The 17,723-nt window shown below is 40.7% G+C and overlaps 4 protein-coding genes across 4 annotated transcripts; 2 read left to right on the plus strand and 2 right to left on the minus strand.

Annotated features, from left to right (window-relative positions):
* Window positions 1-426: 426 nt before the first annotated feature.
* On the plus strand, window positions 427-3,130 carry LOC139201248 (ubiquitin-associated protein 1-like). Its single transcript, XM_070830522.1, has 5 exons — window positions 427-555; window positions 1,173-1,817; window positions 1,939-2,109; window positions 2,798-2,899; window positions 2,996-3,130. Exons 1-5 carry the CDS (start codon window positions 433-435, stop codon window positions 3,128-3,130), a joined length of 1,176 nt encoding a protein of 391 aa, XP_070686623.1. The 5' UTR covers window positions 427-432.
* A 225-nt stretch (window positions 3,131-3,355) lies between these two features.
* On the minus strand, window positions 3,356-8,706 carry LOC139201247 (protein regulator of cytokinesis 1-like). Its single transcript, XM_070830520.1, has 14 exons — window positions 8,589-8,706; window positions 8,048-8,180; window positions 7,835-7,957; window positions 7,520-7,753; window positions 7,271-7,441; window positions 7,010-7,159; window positions 6,781-6,928; window positions 6,561-6,697; window positions 6,366-6,461; window positions 5,812-5,958; window positions 5,599-5,709; window positions 5,385-5,492; window positions 4,736-4,909; window positions 3,356-3,847 (listed from the first exon to the last, which is right to left on the minus strand). Exons 1-14 carry the CDS (start codon window positions 8,597-8,599, stop codon window positions 3,776-3,778), a joined length of 1,815 nt encoding a protein of 604 aa, XP_070686621.1. The 5' UTR covers window positions 8,600-8,706; the 3' UTR covers window positions 3,356-3,775.
* Window positions 8,707-9,477: 771 nt separating this feature from the next.
* On the minus strand, window positions 9,478-13,456 carry spi1a (Spi-1 proto-oncogene a). The gene is made up of 5 exons (XM_070830724.1): window positions 13,342-13,456; window positions 12,715-12,808; window positions 12,457-12,641; window positions 11,196-11,361; window positions 9,478-11,090 (listed from the first exon to the last, which is right to left on the minus strand). The coding sequence occupies exons 1-5, from the start codon at window positions 13,363-13,365 to the stop codon at window positions 10,783-10,785; spliced, it is 777 nt and encodes a 258-aa protein (XP_070686825.1). The 5' UTR covers window positions 13,366-13,456; the 3' UTR covers window positions 9,478-10,782.
* Window positions 13,457-15,038: 1,582 nt separating this feature from the next.
* tmem276a (transmembrane protein 276a) lies at window positions 15,039-17,362 on the plus strand. The gene is made up of 4 exons (XM_070830981.1): window positions 15,039-15,588; window positions 16,038-16,151; window positions 16,255-16,392; window positions 16,542-17,362. The coding sequence occupies exons 1-4, from the start codon at window positions 15,186-15,188 to the stop codon at window positions 16,787-16,789; spliced, it is 903 nt and encodes a 300-aa protein (XP_070687082.1). The 5' UTR covers window positions 15,039-15,185; the 3' UTR covers window positions 16,790-17,362.
* The last annotated feature ends 361 nt before the right edge of the window (window positions 17,363-17,723 follow it).

The following is a 17,723-nucleotide window of genomic DNA, read 5'->3' on the forward strand; positions in this document are numbered from 1 at the left end:
GAAAATGTCTTATACTGTTGATGTATTAATAGTAAAACGTAAATACTTGGACATATATAATTAGATATTTTTGAATGATTTTGATATTAGTCTAGACTATATTTCTATGTATATATATTAAATAAACCATTATTTGCGCTGTACCTCTGCAGGAAGAGTTTGTACAGGCGTCTGGACTATTATTGGTAAACAACTCATGTGATGTCAGAGGCTTAGTGATGAAGAGGTTTATCACGTACCACGATGTGTGTTCGTCATTTACTCCAAACACCTGTCAATCCCTCAGAGGGCTGTGTGTAGTCCACAGAGAGAACACCTGACAAAGGCAAGTATTGATGAAACTGCAATGAAAGTCTGGTTCCGCAATTTAAAACTTAATAACTGTATGTTTGTTCTCTGATGCAGTTTATTTGTTGGAGCATTTTGGTGGAGATGAACGCTCTGGAGGACATCCCATTTCAGACCCTTCTGGGGCCACTGGAGGAGGAAGTGCAGCCCGTGACAGCTCCAGATATCACTGTACCAGACTGCCAACGGATACTACGAGACAATGAGGTCACACAACCAAACTGAACACTCATAATTTTCTAATTTTGAAAGTTTTTCTGGGATTCATTTATTAGCAGTGACCTGTTTGACTCAATTACATTCAATAGGTTCTTTCTAATGCAACTTCTGTTCTAGACAAAGAACACTCGTCTTAATACAATTCCTTTAATATGCACGACAACATCAAAGTAATTGCAGCACAAAGAGAAAACACTATATCGCTGTATATTTAACATCCAAGTTGATTATTTTGATGTTGACAAAAGATAATCAAGATGCATTTTAGGGACATGTTTTTTTTAGGGACAAGTATTGCATTCTTACTGGAAAGTATTTTGTGGATGCACAGTATGAAGGTTATAGAAATCTGTGTGAACACTGCTTTTGTCTTTTCCTTATCGTTATAGTGTTACATTATGCTGGCATATGACAGTAAGAAAAGCATAAGTGTGAATAATGAAATTAATGATGGCTGAATTCCATATAGCTGCTTCAGTTTCAGGGTCCTGGTGTTGTCATGTCTTACTGGGACATTTAGAATACAATGGAGCCATTGTTGATGTTGTTGTGTAAACGGCCTGTTGCTGAAAATCTTTTTTTTCTGTTCATTTGTTTTACTGCAGTATGGATTCAAACTGGAGAAATGGGTTATTACTAGGCAGCATCCAGTCTGTCAGGCCCCATCGTGCCCACCCTACTGGCTAATGTTCAGCACCCTCCAGGAGGGTCGCAGGGCCAGTCGCAGTCGCAGCGACTTGTGGGCCTCGAGGCCTCGGCCCCGCAGTCACAGCCTGAACTCTGCAGACATTCGCTTGCTGCACCCTCGCACTGTCAAGTTCCAGATATCTGACTCTGAGGATGAAGATGGTGACTATGAGGATAACGAGGGTTCTTCCACTGATTACGCATACGAGCCCATCAAGATCAGAGAGCGGCCCCGGACCGCTGTACCAAAAGAGACACTCTCCAGAGTCAAAGAAATGCACCACTGCAGGCCCTGCTCACCTCAGACCCACAGGGGCCTCAGAGGCACTTCACCTTTGCGCCCTGACGGCAGACAACCTCTGAGAGCGATGGAGCAGCACAGGTCACAGCAGGCCAGCCCGGTCCTCCACGGGCAGAAGACCAGCAAAAAGAGGCAGCGCTCACTGGGCTCTTTGGGCAGAAAGTACTCTCTAAACACACCACTTGCTGATCCTGCTCCATCCAGGGTGCAGCAGCAACGGCCCTCCTCTGCAGGGCCTGTTGTCAAGAACCGCAGACAGAAGGTTCTGAGATTTTTCTGTCTCACTGTCTCTGAGAATAATATTGATCTTACCTTCATCTCTTTTCACCTTATTGTTTTTCATAATCCATTATTTTTTTTGTCTGTTCTTTCCTTGTCATCAGGTCCTGAGTACAAGTGGCTCTCGTGGGGTTTTCTTTGACTCAGTAACAGAGTTGTTATCGGCACTCAGCCAGGAGGAGAGGGAGCTGCTTGAAACGGTCACAGAGAAGGGCTACCCTTTACGCACAGCTATTCTGGCTCTGCAGAAGACAGGCTATCACAGCCCAGAGAAGGTAGGCACCACTCTGGGTTAAGATGCTGTTGAATCAGATAAAGATAAGATAAAACTTTTTTTATTGATCCTTCAGTGGGGAAAGTTTGCTGTTACTGCAGCTCAAGGGACAGACAAAAAAATTAAATAAACATAAAATATACAGAAAAACCTTATATATACAAAAGAAACATTATATACACAGTAATACAATAATTATAAAGAAACAACAGGGTGGGATGGGATGGAAACATATGGATTATTGGACAGTTGTCCATGATTGGGTAAATAATAAAGTGCATTTGGTAGTGGTTGTGATTGTGAATCAGTGTGCCTTCAAGTTATCCTGATCAGTTGCCTTCGGTCACTCCAGGCTTGATTGCCAATTGTAAAATTACAATTCCATATTGAAATAATCAAACCTGCATTTAAACCTTTTCTAATTAGCTTCAGGTCAAACTGTCATTGGTTGAGATGCTTTCAGGATTATTGGCTAAATAGACGAAGCAAGTCGGCAAAAAACGGATTCTTACTTGCATTTGGACTCAACTTTGTCAAGACTTTGAGTCTTATCTAAGAAATAACAGCTTATTGATGATCTGTCAATCACCAATATTTAAGCATAATTAAAAACCCTATAACATATGTTCAGTTGGTATGAGGACATTTCTTTCCCCAGAAATCTAACACATCATTATTTATCTTAACAGATCCTAAAATACCTGGTAGCCACTGACCGTCTGTGTGAGCTGGGTTACGATGAAGCGCAGGTGGAGGAGGCCTTGGAGATGTTTCAGAACTGTGAAAGCAAGGTGATTCCCACTTGTCAGTGTTTACTTACCAAAAGCAACACCATAGCCGCACCTTCTTACTGCTTAACACGTCTTCTTACTTCAATTCTGTTTCAGGCTGCCGAGTTTCTTCGCCTTCTGACTCAGTTTAACGAGATGGGCTTCCAGCAAAGTGCAATCAAAGAAGTGCTGCTTGTTCATGAAAATCACCGCGAGAGGGCTCTCGAAGAACTCATGACCCGCATGGCTTAAAAGCAACATCTTCCCATTTCTAGTCTGCATAGAGAAAGGATTATTTTCACATCTACCACAAATGAAATGCACTAAAGATTGAGTATGTGGTCAAATGGATTACTTTACAGATGCTGCCTTTTGACTTGGAGCTGACATAAAAGCTGTGCAACCAGAAGGGCTAGAATGAAAACATACAGGTATAATTAAAAATCACAAGATAATAAGTGGATACACTTAGTAAGGATGAGCATTTATTTACAGCTTGATTTTAAAAAAGCACTCACAATATTTAGTTTCTGAAGAGCAAATTTAATTTCTTTCCAGCTGGAGGAAGAAACTCACTGTACACTGGCTACCTGATACATTGCTAATAGTAGTGCTCGAATGTTAATAGTATGTCACTTAAAAGGCTGTACATCCAGAAGAGAAATGTCAAATAAAAAGCCACAACAGCCTTGGTACACACATCATTAAATTGCCACAAAATACATAGAGCAGAGAAAACTGCTCCAGCAGTTACCCTGAAATGAAATCTTACAAAAATAGGATCAAAAGGAGACTCAAAATGTTTGCAGATAACTATTTACATTTTTTGTAAGAATTTTACATTGTCCACTATGACAAAACCACACCAAACTACCACGGAGCTGGCGCTTTGAGCCGTCACTGATGGCTGACGGTGGAGTTCAGCAGTCCAGACTTCACATTTGATTTAGAAGCCTTCGAGAGGTCTCTCTGTAAAGAAAAGTCACAGTTAACTGTCAGTATCTTTGTTCATATACAAGGAGTAAAAATGTCAAAGTTAAATGAAATGCTAATGTATATATTCATTTTGAAAAAACATTTTGTCATGACATCCAGATTTAGAAAATTCAGTAGTAATGTGGTGGAAAGTTAAACTGTGGCCCAGGGAACAAGCACATTTTTTAAAAAGGAATTACAGGATTACACTTTTTCCACTGTTTTCTCAAGACGTACTGCCCTAATCGAATAAAGAGAATCTGGTATATGTAGTCATTGTATTTGTTTATTGTTTACTACCATGTGATTTAATACTTCAAGTCTGTTTTAAGTACATCTGCACCATGACCACTAGAGTTTCCCTATCTGGGATAATGAAATTTATCTAGCCTACCTTTGTTTTTAATGCAGATTAGCAGTTTCCTAACATTTCTTCTAATATATTGAGGCACAGATTCAGTTTATCATGCACTCTTGCATGGCTGTTTTTTTAGTTGCCCCATCTGATAGTTACTGAAGTCGTACAGCCGACAAAATACCAACACATTAAAATCAGGTCACGTCATCATGCTAATGTTCTCTTTTGTCATTTTACAGACAGTTGATCCTCCGTCTTGTTTCAAAGTTGTACAAAGTTACACAAGTCAGGGAATTTTGTCTGCAAAACAAGTGTAAGACAATATTTTAAAGAAGTGAAAAACTTCAGGTGTTAACTGAAATTCAGCTTTGGCTCAACAGTGATGCCTGATGGCATTTACATGGCAAGCCATAACTTTACTGGATTAACTGTATAATCCCACAAATTTAAAGAACAGATTATATATTGGTATATTGCTGTTAGTTTGTAGTTAGGAAATGAACAGATGTAAAACTGCCATTTACCGCAAAGTCCGAATAGGAGCCAGCAACAGAGTTAAAGGTGAAGGTGTTATCGTGAGTATCCTGAGACCTTAGTGTGCCACTTGGAGTATTTCTACTAAGGTGGGAGATGTTTTCCTTGTTTCGGTCTAGTGCACGCGGAGTCCTTCCATGTCCAGGGGTGCGCAGGCCAAGACCCTACAACAAGACCAACCAGAATGAGAAAGAATGTGTTTGTCAGTTCTTTCATTTAAACATTCAGGCTGCAGAACCACAAAAACAGTGAAAAAAAAACACAACTGTAAACACGCAAACACACTGTAACTTGCAATATAATGAAAATGTCCATCATGCTTTATCAGTACACTCCTGCAAAGCCTGAAATGCATGAAATTTACATAAATGAATCCCCTTGAACAAAAACAATGAGTATACAGCATATTTACAATATAATCCCTTTCAACACAACTATCCTCAAGTAGAATTGAGGAGCATATTGTCCATCCTCTCTGAATCCCACTATCATTGTGGCCTAAAAGCCATGAGAGTGGACTCAGATTGATTCACTCTGTGTCTGACTCTCTTGTTCTAACTCTCAAGGTCTGACAGGCTGTCAAACACATAATGTGAATTCTGTCAGTGAGATGAATCCAAAGGAAGACAGTGAACATACCTTGCTGGCAGACAGAGGTGGTTTCTGGATGGACGACTGGCACATGGTTCCACCGAGGCCTGAACTAAGGAAGCTGTTAGGAGTGGAGATGGTCGAGGTGCCATTGAGCTGAAAGGACAGCAGAAAAAATTGGGTCAACTTTTGATTATTCACTCACCCAGAAACAGTCAGTTAGTGTCACTGCAAATGCAATAAATCTGCAGCACCATCTTACCTTTCTTACTTTCCCAGGAGTGGGCGTCCCTGCTATCCGCCTTTTGGATGGTGTCCTCATTGTAGTTCCATACAGCATGTCCTCCTGTGTCTGTTTAGTTTTCTTCAGTTGCTATTCAAAACAAAAATGATTAAGTCATATTGACAACACTTCAGTGACAGGGAAAGATTAGAGTTAAAGTAGTGTTTAATGAGTAAACAAGTAATGACAAACCCTTTCCAGTTTCTCCTTCTCCTTCTCGGTGTGGTGGTGATCCCACTCCTGCTGCACATACTCAAGAAATTTCTGTCCATTGACGAGGAATTCTTTGCCTTGCTCCTGCTCCCAAACATCAATTTGGGCCTTCAGACTCTTTTCCAGCTGGAACAAACAGGAAACAAAGAAAGACTAATTGTACCCTATTGCCATATTATCAGATATAACATTGACAGACAGTCAATGTAACTTGACAGTAGTCCAATTTCTAAAAGCCCCTTATGTTAAAATAAAGTCCACAATAATGGACTGCACAGGAACTACAGGCTGAGGTGACTTATGTCTCAATATCCCCATCTGTTGGCCAAAACTGGTAAGGCACCAACACCCTCTCAACCATTCCCACCCTCTTCACATATGGTTGGCTTGAGCTCATTTGTTTTACTGCCAATTAAACAAATCTGTTTTGAATCCTCACCAACACTCTTACAAGCATAAAAACCATTTAAATAGCAATCCTGTTGTGTTTGACAGAACATGTCAACAAGCATTACTTTTAACCATTTCCTCACCTTGGGCAAACTTTTCTGCAGGTCAGTTCTCTGCTTCTCCTCTTTCAGAAGGTTCCCACCTCTGTTGTTGAACCTTGCAGGGTCATTAGCCTTTTTCTAAGATGGAAGAAACATTATTCACACACACACGTTGCCTCAGAGAGAAGTCTGAGAAGTTAAATGTGTCCCCACTAAATTCACGAGGATAGTACTTACATCAAGTTCCAAGTACACGGTCCAGTTGTCCTTCCATTTTGTGACTCCCTCAAAGAGTTCTTTGTGGTCCTCGTAATACTTCTTCAGGGTCCTGACCTCCGCTTCGTGCAGGTTGAGAAGGTCTTCAGTGAAGTCATCTGTAGCAAGAAAACATGCACTCAGACCCACACTCCCTTTGTGCTGATCAACTGCATATACTCATTATATAAAAGTTATTCACCAGCATGATATGGAACAAAAGCTTGCTGCTGTTCTTGGCTGTAGAAGCTTTTCTCCCAGAGGAGGCCGATCTCAGCTCTGATGGCCTCAATGACACTTTTCATGCTCTGCATTTTCAACACCTCTAGACGGTGGAGGTCAGCCTGGAGCTGGAAAGACAGACCACAATTGTGTTACACAGGTGCACTACTGCATTGTGTGATATCACTTATTCATTTATGTACACTTACTGCCTCAATGTTTCTCTTAGTTGACTTGACCATATGCTCAGAGAGGGTGTCCCTTTCCTCTTGGGGAATCTGAAGTCTCTCCCACAGCTCCTGGATTTTTGTGCGCAAAGCTGAACAGCGGCTCTCATTGTCAGTCTTGCGTTTTTGCAACTGGAAGGAGGCACCGATCATACATTCATTATAATGGGATATAATACAAGACATTTGTTTAATCATAGTGTCAGATTAACAAAGATATAGATGCAAATATCACTAAATCACCTGACTAAGGAGTAGTTTAAGAGCATCAATGTTGTCATTTGACAGACAAAATGCCTCCTCATCCTCACACATCACATCCATCTCAAAGCTCGTCTCTGGGTGCTGCTCCAGATCATCCATGCATACATTGATCTCCTTTTTGATGCTCACAAATTCATCATGACGACGCTCCTGAAAAGACAAGCCAGGTTACAACCCTAATAAGAAAAACCACTTGAGTCATTATGAAAAGCAGCAAGTCAGTAACACCTTCTCTTTTGTCAGATCATCCAGGTAGGCATGATAGGTCTCTAGTTGCTTCAGTGATGGGATGGCGCTCTGGTCGATGCAAAATGGGGTGGTGCACAGAATACCACACAGCTCATTGTCTTTGCTAATGAGGCCCTTAAGCTCTTCCATTCTTTGCCTTTTGTGCTCTTTCATCATCTCCAGACGTGTGCGGCTATTCTTCTCCATCTGCAACATGGTGCAGCCCTCCTCCTCCTTCAAGGAAACCAAGAAAATTAGTCTAACGTGTTATACAGATTTAGAAAAACAACCACATATTCCTAAATGACACCGTACCTCAAAGGGGGGCAGCTGAAGTTCAGCGCACAAATTATTAAGTTCCTTAATACAGGACTCTATTCCTTTTAGTAACCTCTTCTTGAGTTGCTCTTCTTCGGCAATCATGAGGTCCAGCAAACCCTACAGGACGTGGGAAACGAAACAAAAGCGTTAGTTTGTCTCTGTTAGGTCACCAACCAGACTAACTATTTAAACTGTCCTGGGACTCACTTTAATGTGCTTGTGAACATCATTGGTTCTCTGCAGGCGCTGCTCCTCTGGAATCCCGATTTCCTCCCAAATATCCTGCAACCTGGCCTGTGCTCTGTTGAGGTACGCAACAGACTCTGCTGCGTGGACTTCACTGGAAGAAAAGCCGGTCCAGTATCAACGTTAGCACTGTAGCTTCAATTTAAACCAAGTAGCAGACTGTTAGTAGCAAAGAGCTAACATTAGCTAGCTTGCGGCGCTGTATTGTAGCATTAGCCACTTGTAGCGTTAAACAATACCAGCTCAGGTTTCAGGAATGACATCGGATTAACAGGAAAAAAATAGTTAAATTACCATTCAAAATTACTCATTGCAGCACACACAGACAGCTACTGCGTCCCGCCGTGATAACCTACAAGCTGTGTGGGTGCGCTCACAGCAGAGCTAGTTAGCTTTATCTGAAAACCAACAGGCTAATCAGGAAGTACGTTTGCTAACTGAATGTACCATTATTAACGTAAGCAATTAAGGCTCCAATTAATAAAAGTATTAAGTTACTAACCTGACTCTCATGTTGCCACCGCCGACAGCTAAAATGAATTTAAAAATAAAAAACTATCTTCCTTTACGCGATTAGTTTTTCACGTAGAGAGACGTTGACGGAGCGCCGTCTGTTTGTCGAATGGACGGCGTTTGAAATTTGCACCGAAACAATTTCTGCGCTCTGATTGGCTGAACAACGTGACGTCATCTGTGATGTAGCGCTTTATATTGTGATGCGGTTCAACTGAATAAAATTCATAGATTAAGTTTGAGCCACAAGGAAGTAACTGATTATCATAATATTATATTTATTATTATATTTATGATGGATACTGTTACACAAGTTACTTCTCAACAAGATTAGTTAGTGAATGTGACCATTTGAGCTGCTGTATCAGTATGAGGTTTTTTTTACCGTCCGACTGGAAACTTCCATCAAAGCGGAACTAAAGTGCTTCATAATATAATCTGACTAAAATAATCTGACGGTTGACCATTATGGTCTGTTAACGTCAGACTGGATCCGTTGGTCTTTTCAATTTCTCTTTATCAGAAAGAACATTTAAACAAATATCCACAGTGGTATTCATTGTAGGACAAATGATGCACTTTTGCCATTCATATGACTTTCAAGTTCTTATTGGAAAAACTTCCAAAAAATATCACAAAAAAAAAAAAACATTCCAGTAATTTTGAAAATCCAAAATATATTTAACTGGGAAAAGGTCATTACAGATATCCACAATTGGCATTATGTTTAGTAAAAATTTAATTTCAAATATCCACAAATGTAATATAATGTTTTTACAAGTAAGAATGCAATTCTGGATAACTAACCAAATAATACAGGCAAAAATGGCTCACTTCAGTCATGACTAGTAACAAATGGATATAGTGAGAATATCCACAATGTTCATTCTAGATACTAAAAATAAATGTAGTTTCCGATATCCACAAAAAAAGTGAGGTAATTTGTCCATAGAAAAATATCACTGTGGATATCTGAGATGATCTTTTTGACAAGGAAGAAGTGAATTACAGATATGTGCATTATTTATATACAGTTTAGATATGAAATGGCCACTTTTACTTTTTTTGTGTTTTGTGTAGTACAATCAAAGTTGTAGATATCTTGAAAAACTATTTCTACTGGTAAGAATATTATTGTGGATATTATTAATTGTCTGACTAGCGAGAATACATTTTTGATCAGGAGAAATGCTATTATGGAGTGTGCTATGAGTAAATGTTAAATGACTGTTGTCTGTGTTTCCCAGTCGACTGATCTGGGTTTTCACCCTCCTGGAGTCTCAGCCAGTGTTTGCTCTGTAGTTGGTCATATCTGTAGTTGCATCACGTGTGATCTAAGGTCTCTGATATGATTTCCCTTCTCCCTCTGTGTGAATGGTATACTTGATTTTTGCCTTTATATGTATCCAGGGCACCAAATTAGCACCCGCCACCAGTCTTCTTTCTAGACCTGCATGACACACTGCAGATTTTGTGGTCATGGCCCTGCCAGTTGCCGGATGTCTTTTCATGGTGACAGATTCATTCCCCACACCTGCTTGCAACTGCATGTAAAGATTCTTAGAAACACCTGTAAATGAAGTGCTCAGTTGAATTTCTATTCTGTTATTTTCTATCTGCATCTTGAAATCCTTTAACATGCCTCTCTGCTACTTTGTCTTTCTTGCTTGTATGCTGTAATTCTTTCTGTCTTGTAATTACTACTAACTACTACAGCTGTCTACTATCTCCAAAATGTTGCCCACTCACATTTCCCTGGACTGAATTAGAAATAGGCTACAAATGCTCTGAAATATACACACATACACTTGTGGGCCCACGCATGTTTTATGCTTGTTTAAAGGTGGATTCAGTTCATTTGAGTAATTTGGCAAAAAGAATAGAACATAATATTCATTTTGACACATTCTTGACAAAAGGTCATTTAAAACACTTTTTTAGGTGTCCCTGGTGATTAACCATCATTTAATCCCTGTACACAGACATACACATACAAACTTAATTTGGGTCTAAAATGAAGCTCTTCATATGGAAGCAAATGCCGTAGAGAATTTACACTGGCATCACAAATAAATATATAAGACACTTGGTAGAAAACACAAAGTGAAGTTGCGAACAGGTTAAACAAAATCTTGGCTAGTTCAGTGATTTAAGCATAAAGAAAGACAACCTTTGTTCCCTCATCAGTGAGGATGCTGACGCACATAGAGGTTCCGCAGCACTAAATCACTGAACTGATATGTTAACTTCTTCTTTATTTTTTTAATCTCTCCAGTTTTACCATAGTTCCTCAGAGCTCGAGCCATCTTTTGGTAGGTCATTTTTTTGCGGTTTCCTTTCTGAATCCCCCAGTGGCTGGCCAGAGCTTCTTTGTGTTTTGTGGAGAACTGGAAGATGCCTTTGTCCTGGTCCACCCACCAGATACTGTCGCTCATGTCACCATTTCGTAGCAAGTCCAGGAGGAACTGGTACAAGCGGATTTTCTTCTTGTCTGGTTTGGAAAAAATGATACTCGTTCAAGCAATTTTGTTTGGCGGTTATCAGTTTTTGCAGGCTTTGATGTGACTTTCAGTAGATTAGGATCAGAAATACTCACTAGTGTCTTTCCTGAAGGAGGAGTGGTTGTGCTCTTCAAATTCAGCCTCCCCTTCTGATACCTCCAGTGGGGGACTGATTCCTCTCTGTTCCTCTTCTGAGTAGTAATGGCCAGGCGAGGCAGAGGGCTGATACTGGTAGCACAGGGACGGGGTGTAATATGGGATCTTTAGGAAAAATTCAAAGCATGTCATAGTTCAGGTTGACACAAAGGACTGATAGAGCTGCAAATTTTTGTTTTGCAATTATTCACTGTCTGACATTTTCGTTTAAACACTGCCATTGTGCCAAAAGAGGAAGTAACTCTGCCAAAATAGAATTCAATGCTCAGCAAAACCACGTGGTGCAGATGACATTTCAGTGAAAATATCCCCAACTGTCCACATAATGTACTGTATCAGTAGAGATGAAATAGATTTAATCTTAAGCTTTCAAACAAACTAAATCCGTGATGTTTCCTTGAGAGTATTCCTGAAAATATGTTGTGTTGTTATATGGTGGCAGCAACAGATTTAGTCCAAAGGACCCTTTCTGTTTGATTTAGTATTCAGCTCTGGAGCACATCCTGTATATCCACACATTTACGTACAATAACATTAGAGCTGAAATGATTAGTTGATGAGCTGATCAGTCGATTGACCGATGATTCCTCAGCAACAATGTTGTTAATTGATTGTTTCTCCGGTTCCACCTTCTTATTTGTGAATGTTTTTTTTTTCAGGTCTTCTATGATAGTAAACTGATTTGACTGTGGGTTTGATAAGTCGAACAATTTGAATGAGTCATCTGCAAATCTTCTGACATTTTATGGACTGAACAATTAATCGAAAAACAATCAACAGATTAATTGACGATTAGTGGCCAGTGGCAGACCCTGATAAAATATTCAAATAAAAAAATCCCATCATTTTCAATTAAAAAGGGGAAAAGGCTGTTTTGAATTACTACCAAAGTTTTTTTCCTTGGGAGTGTTATTTTTATGCTTTAGCGCCTGTTCTAATCCTTCAGTGTACAGCAGGTAAATGTGTCTTCACTCAGTAGTGATAGTGTGTTGCATGACTTGTGTGAATCACATGGTGTAATAGTAGTAGTGATGCTTTTTGATCAGTGCAAATCAGTGCTGCTGCATGCAAATCTGTATAATCAAGCCAAACATGTTGTTATTTATATGCTTGTGTGGCCTTATTTCAAACTACACGTGTACAGTAGAGAATGTGTCTTTTCACACTAGTGCCATCATTAATATCCACATACGATCTTACTTGTGGTGACAAAGAGAGAGGTCCAAGTGGTGGTTCCAGGTGAAGGGGCAGAGACTCGCTGCTGTAGCGATAGGGCTGTATCAGCTGTTGAGGGGACACAGACTGAAGCTCCGTGAGGTGATTCACTGGAGAATTCTCAAAGTCTGTCGGCTGGATGCGCTCAGAGTGGAAGGTCCACCTGTTGTCTGAAAATTAAAGGAGGTAAAGGTTGTGTAGAGATTTGGGCTCTTTTCAACAGTTAAACCCTCCTCTTCTCACCTTCATAGATCTCCCCTACATTAGCGAGGTAGGGGTACAGCTCCGCAGGTGGTCGGTAGTCCTCTGATTCATTTGGGAGGATTTCCTGTGAGGCCTTTGGAGAGGAAAACATAGATCTTGTTAAGAGAATGTGAAAGTTTGAGTCTCTTTGTCCTGCTCAGATTAAGTCAAATATGACTATTAGGTAATGCACTTGAATTCGTTTTATTTATGTATTTTACTTTATTTTTCATTACTTTTAAAAGAAAATAAGGACAAAAAATGAGTAGAATAAAGTAACCGAACAGATCAGGTGACCAGTGACATGGCATATTTACACACATACATGTATGTTGAGGGTGATTTCCCCTGTTTTCACATAGAAATCAAACACACATGCCCTTTTAAACACAAACACAACTCCAAAAGTAAGTTTTTTTCAAATATTAATGTTAATACATAAATGTAATTCCCTGTAAGTCCCATTTAGGACACTAAACACCTTTTTTTTTTTTTAAGAAACAGCCATAGAAACACACAGAATGACCCGTAGAACAAACAGTAAAACACCCTCGTAATGTCACAAAGCATGATCAAATACTGTTTTGTAAAAGGTCCAATGTTAAACAACAAAGCAGAAACACTTACAGACGATATGACATAGCCATCCATCTTGTAAACAAGGCAGCATGAGAGTCTTGGTCCTTCAGACTTGTGATGTATGTTAACTTTTTCTTGTTGCTTAACCAAGCAACACGCAATGTCGCTGAGTACTGACTTCACCAGACAAATGGGAAATGAGAGTGTGAAATAAGCTCGACCCTGTGTGGTCTACGCTCATCATCCAGTTGTCAAATTCATATGATCAGCTAGTTCCTGATGGCCGAGGGTAATGTACAGTGTGAGCCAATCAGATTTACATGCATTTCCTGCATGTTTAAGAGGTATAATTCTACAATAATTCATAATGATTCCTCTTTTTTGAGAGGAGATCATAATCTATTATTATTCAAAATATCTATATCATAGTGCCTATATTATAGGTGCTGTGCTGTTTAATAGTTATTTTCTCCCCAAACTATATTATAAATGCATATGTGTTTGTATCCATTTTGTGTGATTTAGACGCATGTATAAAAAACACTAATGTTATTTGTGCAATGCGTCACACTGTTAAACAGGCTTTATTTGTTACCACACATACTCAGTGTTGTGCCCTTGTATTAGTCAACTTCCTCGCCAGTTCCAGTGCTGCAGTGATGTGACCTTAGAGCAACATTAACGCTAATCCTGCACTCATTCCTGACATAAGAAGAAACCTGAACAAAATGACATTGTTATTTACTTCAACTCCTCATAATTAAGTAGAAAAATCAAGCTTTCCTACGTTGGCTGTGCAGGAAAATATGATTTATTTGTTCTGAATCACAACAAATCCCCGTAAGAGAGGAATTTTTTAAAGAGTTACTGAACACAGGAGACGAAACCAAAACTGAAGTTTGGAATCGGGCTTGTTCCTCTTTTAGTTTGGCATTATGGTCTCATTTGAGGAAGTATTGACCAAGAGAAAGAAACTGGTATAAACATGAGTGAGATGTCCGCAACCACTGCGTCCATTTGATTTGTTTGTTTTGTAAGATTTTCCCCCAAAAAAGTGGAGAATAAAACCCAGATGCACGTACATGCATCTGTTTTGCCCCTAAATCCTGCTAGACATTATTACCTAAAAACAAATACTTGAACCATAATGTATAATGCTGTTTGAGGCTTAACGACCAGCTTTTTCTTTTAAATATATATTTTTAAGACTTCATTCAAAATCATACAGTTGACCAAACGGTATTTAGTGTATTTTTATAATAATATATATGCATTTTATTTAATTGTTTGGCTGTATTATCGATGGAAAGTTACCAGAGACAGTCTGTTGGATGTGATGAAATCATTTCCTGTATGCAGACAGAGAGACTGGGGACCTCTGTGGGGTTTAATATGGCCTCTCTTTCATGCCTGAACATTTTAGACAGCAGCAGCTGAGGTGATACAGGAGATGGTATAAAAACCTGAGGGAGGGCACTTCCTCTGGCATGACTGTCAAACTTTGTCCATCTTTTCCAGCAGGTCATGATCTGCTGTAAGTGCAGGCCTGGGGCTGATTGTGCTTTCAAATATTTGCTCTGTCTCCATCTACTGGAAAGAAATGTTGGACTGACCAGTATCTAGGCTAGACTGAGTTCAGAGGCAGAGAGGAGACAACCAAAATAGCTCATCGAGGCCCAAATTTATTTATCCGCTGCCTCGGAATTTGGCTTTTTTTTCCGGCTGTGGTTGACAAATCAGAGAAATGAGTTCTTTGGGGATTTCTTTGTATTTCAGATTTCCATGCATTGCTGAATTCCCTCCCCACCTCTCACACTGACAGCAGCAGCCAGGAGCGGAGTCCCGCTGTCCCGTGGAATTATCACGGCACCGAGACGAGATACGCATGGAACATGGCTGCTATGAGGACTTTAACCGTGGCAGGTCTCTTTTTGGCATTTTGCGCGTTGGGACTGATAGCGATAGCGATCAGCACTGACAACTGGTACGAGACTGACGCGAGGAGGCACCGGGAACGCTGCAAGAATTATTCAAACAAAGTAAACGACCGTGGCTACATTTACATCTCCAACAACAACCTTCCTCTTCGCATGTTGCCAAAGGAGAAAAATGTGGAGAGGAGGGGCTCCGGTGTCAGCGGCAAAATGCTGCTGCGGGCTAAGCGGCACGTCTTGCCTCCTGCTCCGGCCATGGAGTCCCTCTGCAGTCGGCAGTACAACTCCACCGTCACCGGACTGTGGAGAAAGTGCCACCGGGAGGGATTTGACTTGGGGATGGAGGATTTGATCTTTAAAGGTTTGGTTTTTGGGGGTCATATTGTGCGCTATAATGTCTTTGTTTTGGATATCTGTGGTGCGTTTGTGCGTGAGGCGCTGCCTTTAAATACTTTGTGCGCGAATACGCTATCCAAGGTGCTGATGCTGCGCAGAGACCCTCGAGGCCTAAGCAGTAGGCTACAACATGGAGTACAGTTACAACGCAATCAACGTGCAGTGTTATTTTCCAGCACAAAAGGGCGAGCTGTAGTAACAGAAGCCTCGAGATGCGTACAATAAGCTACTCCACAATGGTGTGGGTGGATGGGTGGGTGGTGGTGGTGGTGGAGGAAGGGGGTTGGGTGCTTTTTCTTTTTTTTTTTTTTTTTTTTTTTAGGAAAGGGGGTGGCAGCAGAGAGCCTTGTGGTATCCTTTTCATCTCATCTCAGGGCTTATGTGACATCCTCTTTGTGTTGTTTACATCCACAGGATTGGTTCCGCGCTGCACACCAATAAAATACTACTACTCATCATCAGCGCTCCCCAGAAATCTGCCAATCAATCTGACTAAGACAATAAGGCAGGATGAGTGGCACGCGCTCCGTGAGTTCCCAAAACGCCTTTTCACAATCTGATGAATTAATGAGTGAGTGAAACTTGGCAGCGCCCCCAGCAAACACTGTCACTTCTCTTGTGCGCTTTGCAGACCTCCAGAGGATGACTGCCAGCTTCGTAGGCATGGCCATATCCATCATCCTGTTCGGCTGGATCATAGGCGTGTTGGGCTGCTGTAAGGAGCATGATCTGATGCAGTATGTGGCTGGACTCCTCTTCCTCATGGGAGGTAAGATGCACTTTACATAAAGAGCACTACCCTGAATCACCATAGAGGGGCAGTAAGGTCTTTGCTAATGAGATGGTGGTGAAATGATGCATCAAAACGACTTGATGTCGTGCCTGACTGTTTTTTTTTTTTCCTTCTCTCTCTGGCAGGGACATGCTGCATAATCTCCCTTTGCACATGTGTGGCTGGGATCAACTTTGAACTGTCTCGCTACCCTCGCTACATGTTTGGGATACCAGAGGACATCAGCCACGGTTATGGCTGGTCCATGTTTTGTGCTTGGGGTGGACTGGGCCTTACGCTGCTGGCTGGTTTCCTGTGCACACTCGCTCCCTCCCTCTACCCCCCACACACCCCTGTGGTGCACAAGCCCAGGCAGGAGAATGGCTGTGTGTGACAGGCCGCCGCACATCTAACAGACACCTGTCTCATCCTGAAACAGTGACGAGCCCCGTTACAGGGACAGCTTTACACAGGGACTCAGAGCAGAGGGAGCCCTCACACAGCTTGGCACAGAGAAAGCACAAAACACTGGCTCTTGCTCACATGAAGATGAAAAAGAGGTGACGTTTGACTGAAGACCATTTCAGTTCTTCCGGTGCTTTTTTTCTGTACCTCTTTATGAATGAACTGTTCAGTGTTATTGCTTGCTCTTCAAGAGGAGAATAGTTAAACACGTTTTCTTCCTGTAAAATCTGCTAGTTTGAGAAGAAAAAAAAAAGAGAAAAAGAAACACTGGCGGATGTTCAATAGCACAACATTGAAATCTGTATTGAAGATCAAACTGTGGATGTGTAATGTCACATTTCAAAGGGCAAGTGTGTATCATTATGTACCCATTCAAAACAAGATATGTACATGTACTTTTTGAATTGTATGTATGCAGATGCATTTGTGTTTATTCAAGGAAAAATATGAGCATTAAGACCAAACTGTGTTTGAGGGAAATGTTTTGTTGTTCTTGAGGTCTTATCCCATCAGAATATTTTTGAAAAATAAAACAGCCATGCAAAACTATCTTTTCATTTGCCCGTGTAAAACATTGAGCAGACATCATGTAAACTTCTTTGTGGTCGTCTTTTCTTTTGCATCATGACAGATTCACTGGTGCGTCGGCAGCCATGGAGGCCTGCTAATGGAGTCTTAAGTCAGTGACCAAAACTGAGTGGCAAAACGGACAGAATTAAAACAATTCGAATAAAACAGAACAGAAAAAGTAAAGTAATTGTCTGCTGTGCTTTACAGTGAGATGAAACCTCATTTAATAAAACATTAATGAACCAAAAAAAAAGAAATGAGAATCCAGATAGCTGCATCAAAAGCTCTCTGAT

Source organism: Pempheris klunzingeri, chromosome 5, assembly GCF_042242105.1.
Source record: "Pempheris klunzingeri isolate RE-2024b chromosome 5, fPemKlu1.hap1, whole genome shotgun sequence".
In the NCBI taxonomy this organism is placed as follows: domain Eukaryota; kingdom Metazoa; phylum Chordata; class Actinopteri; order Acropomatiformes; family Pempheridae; genus Pempheris; species Pempheris klunzingeri.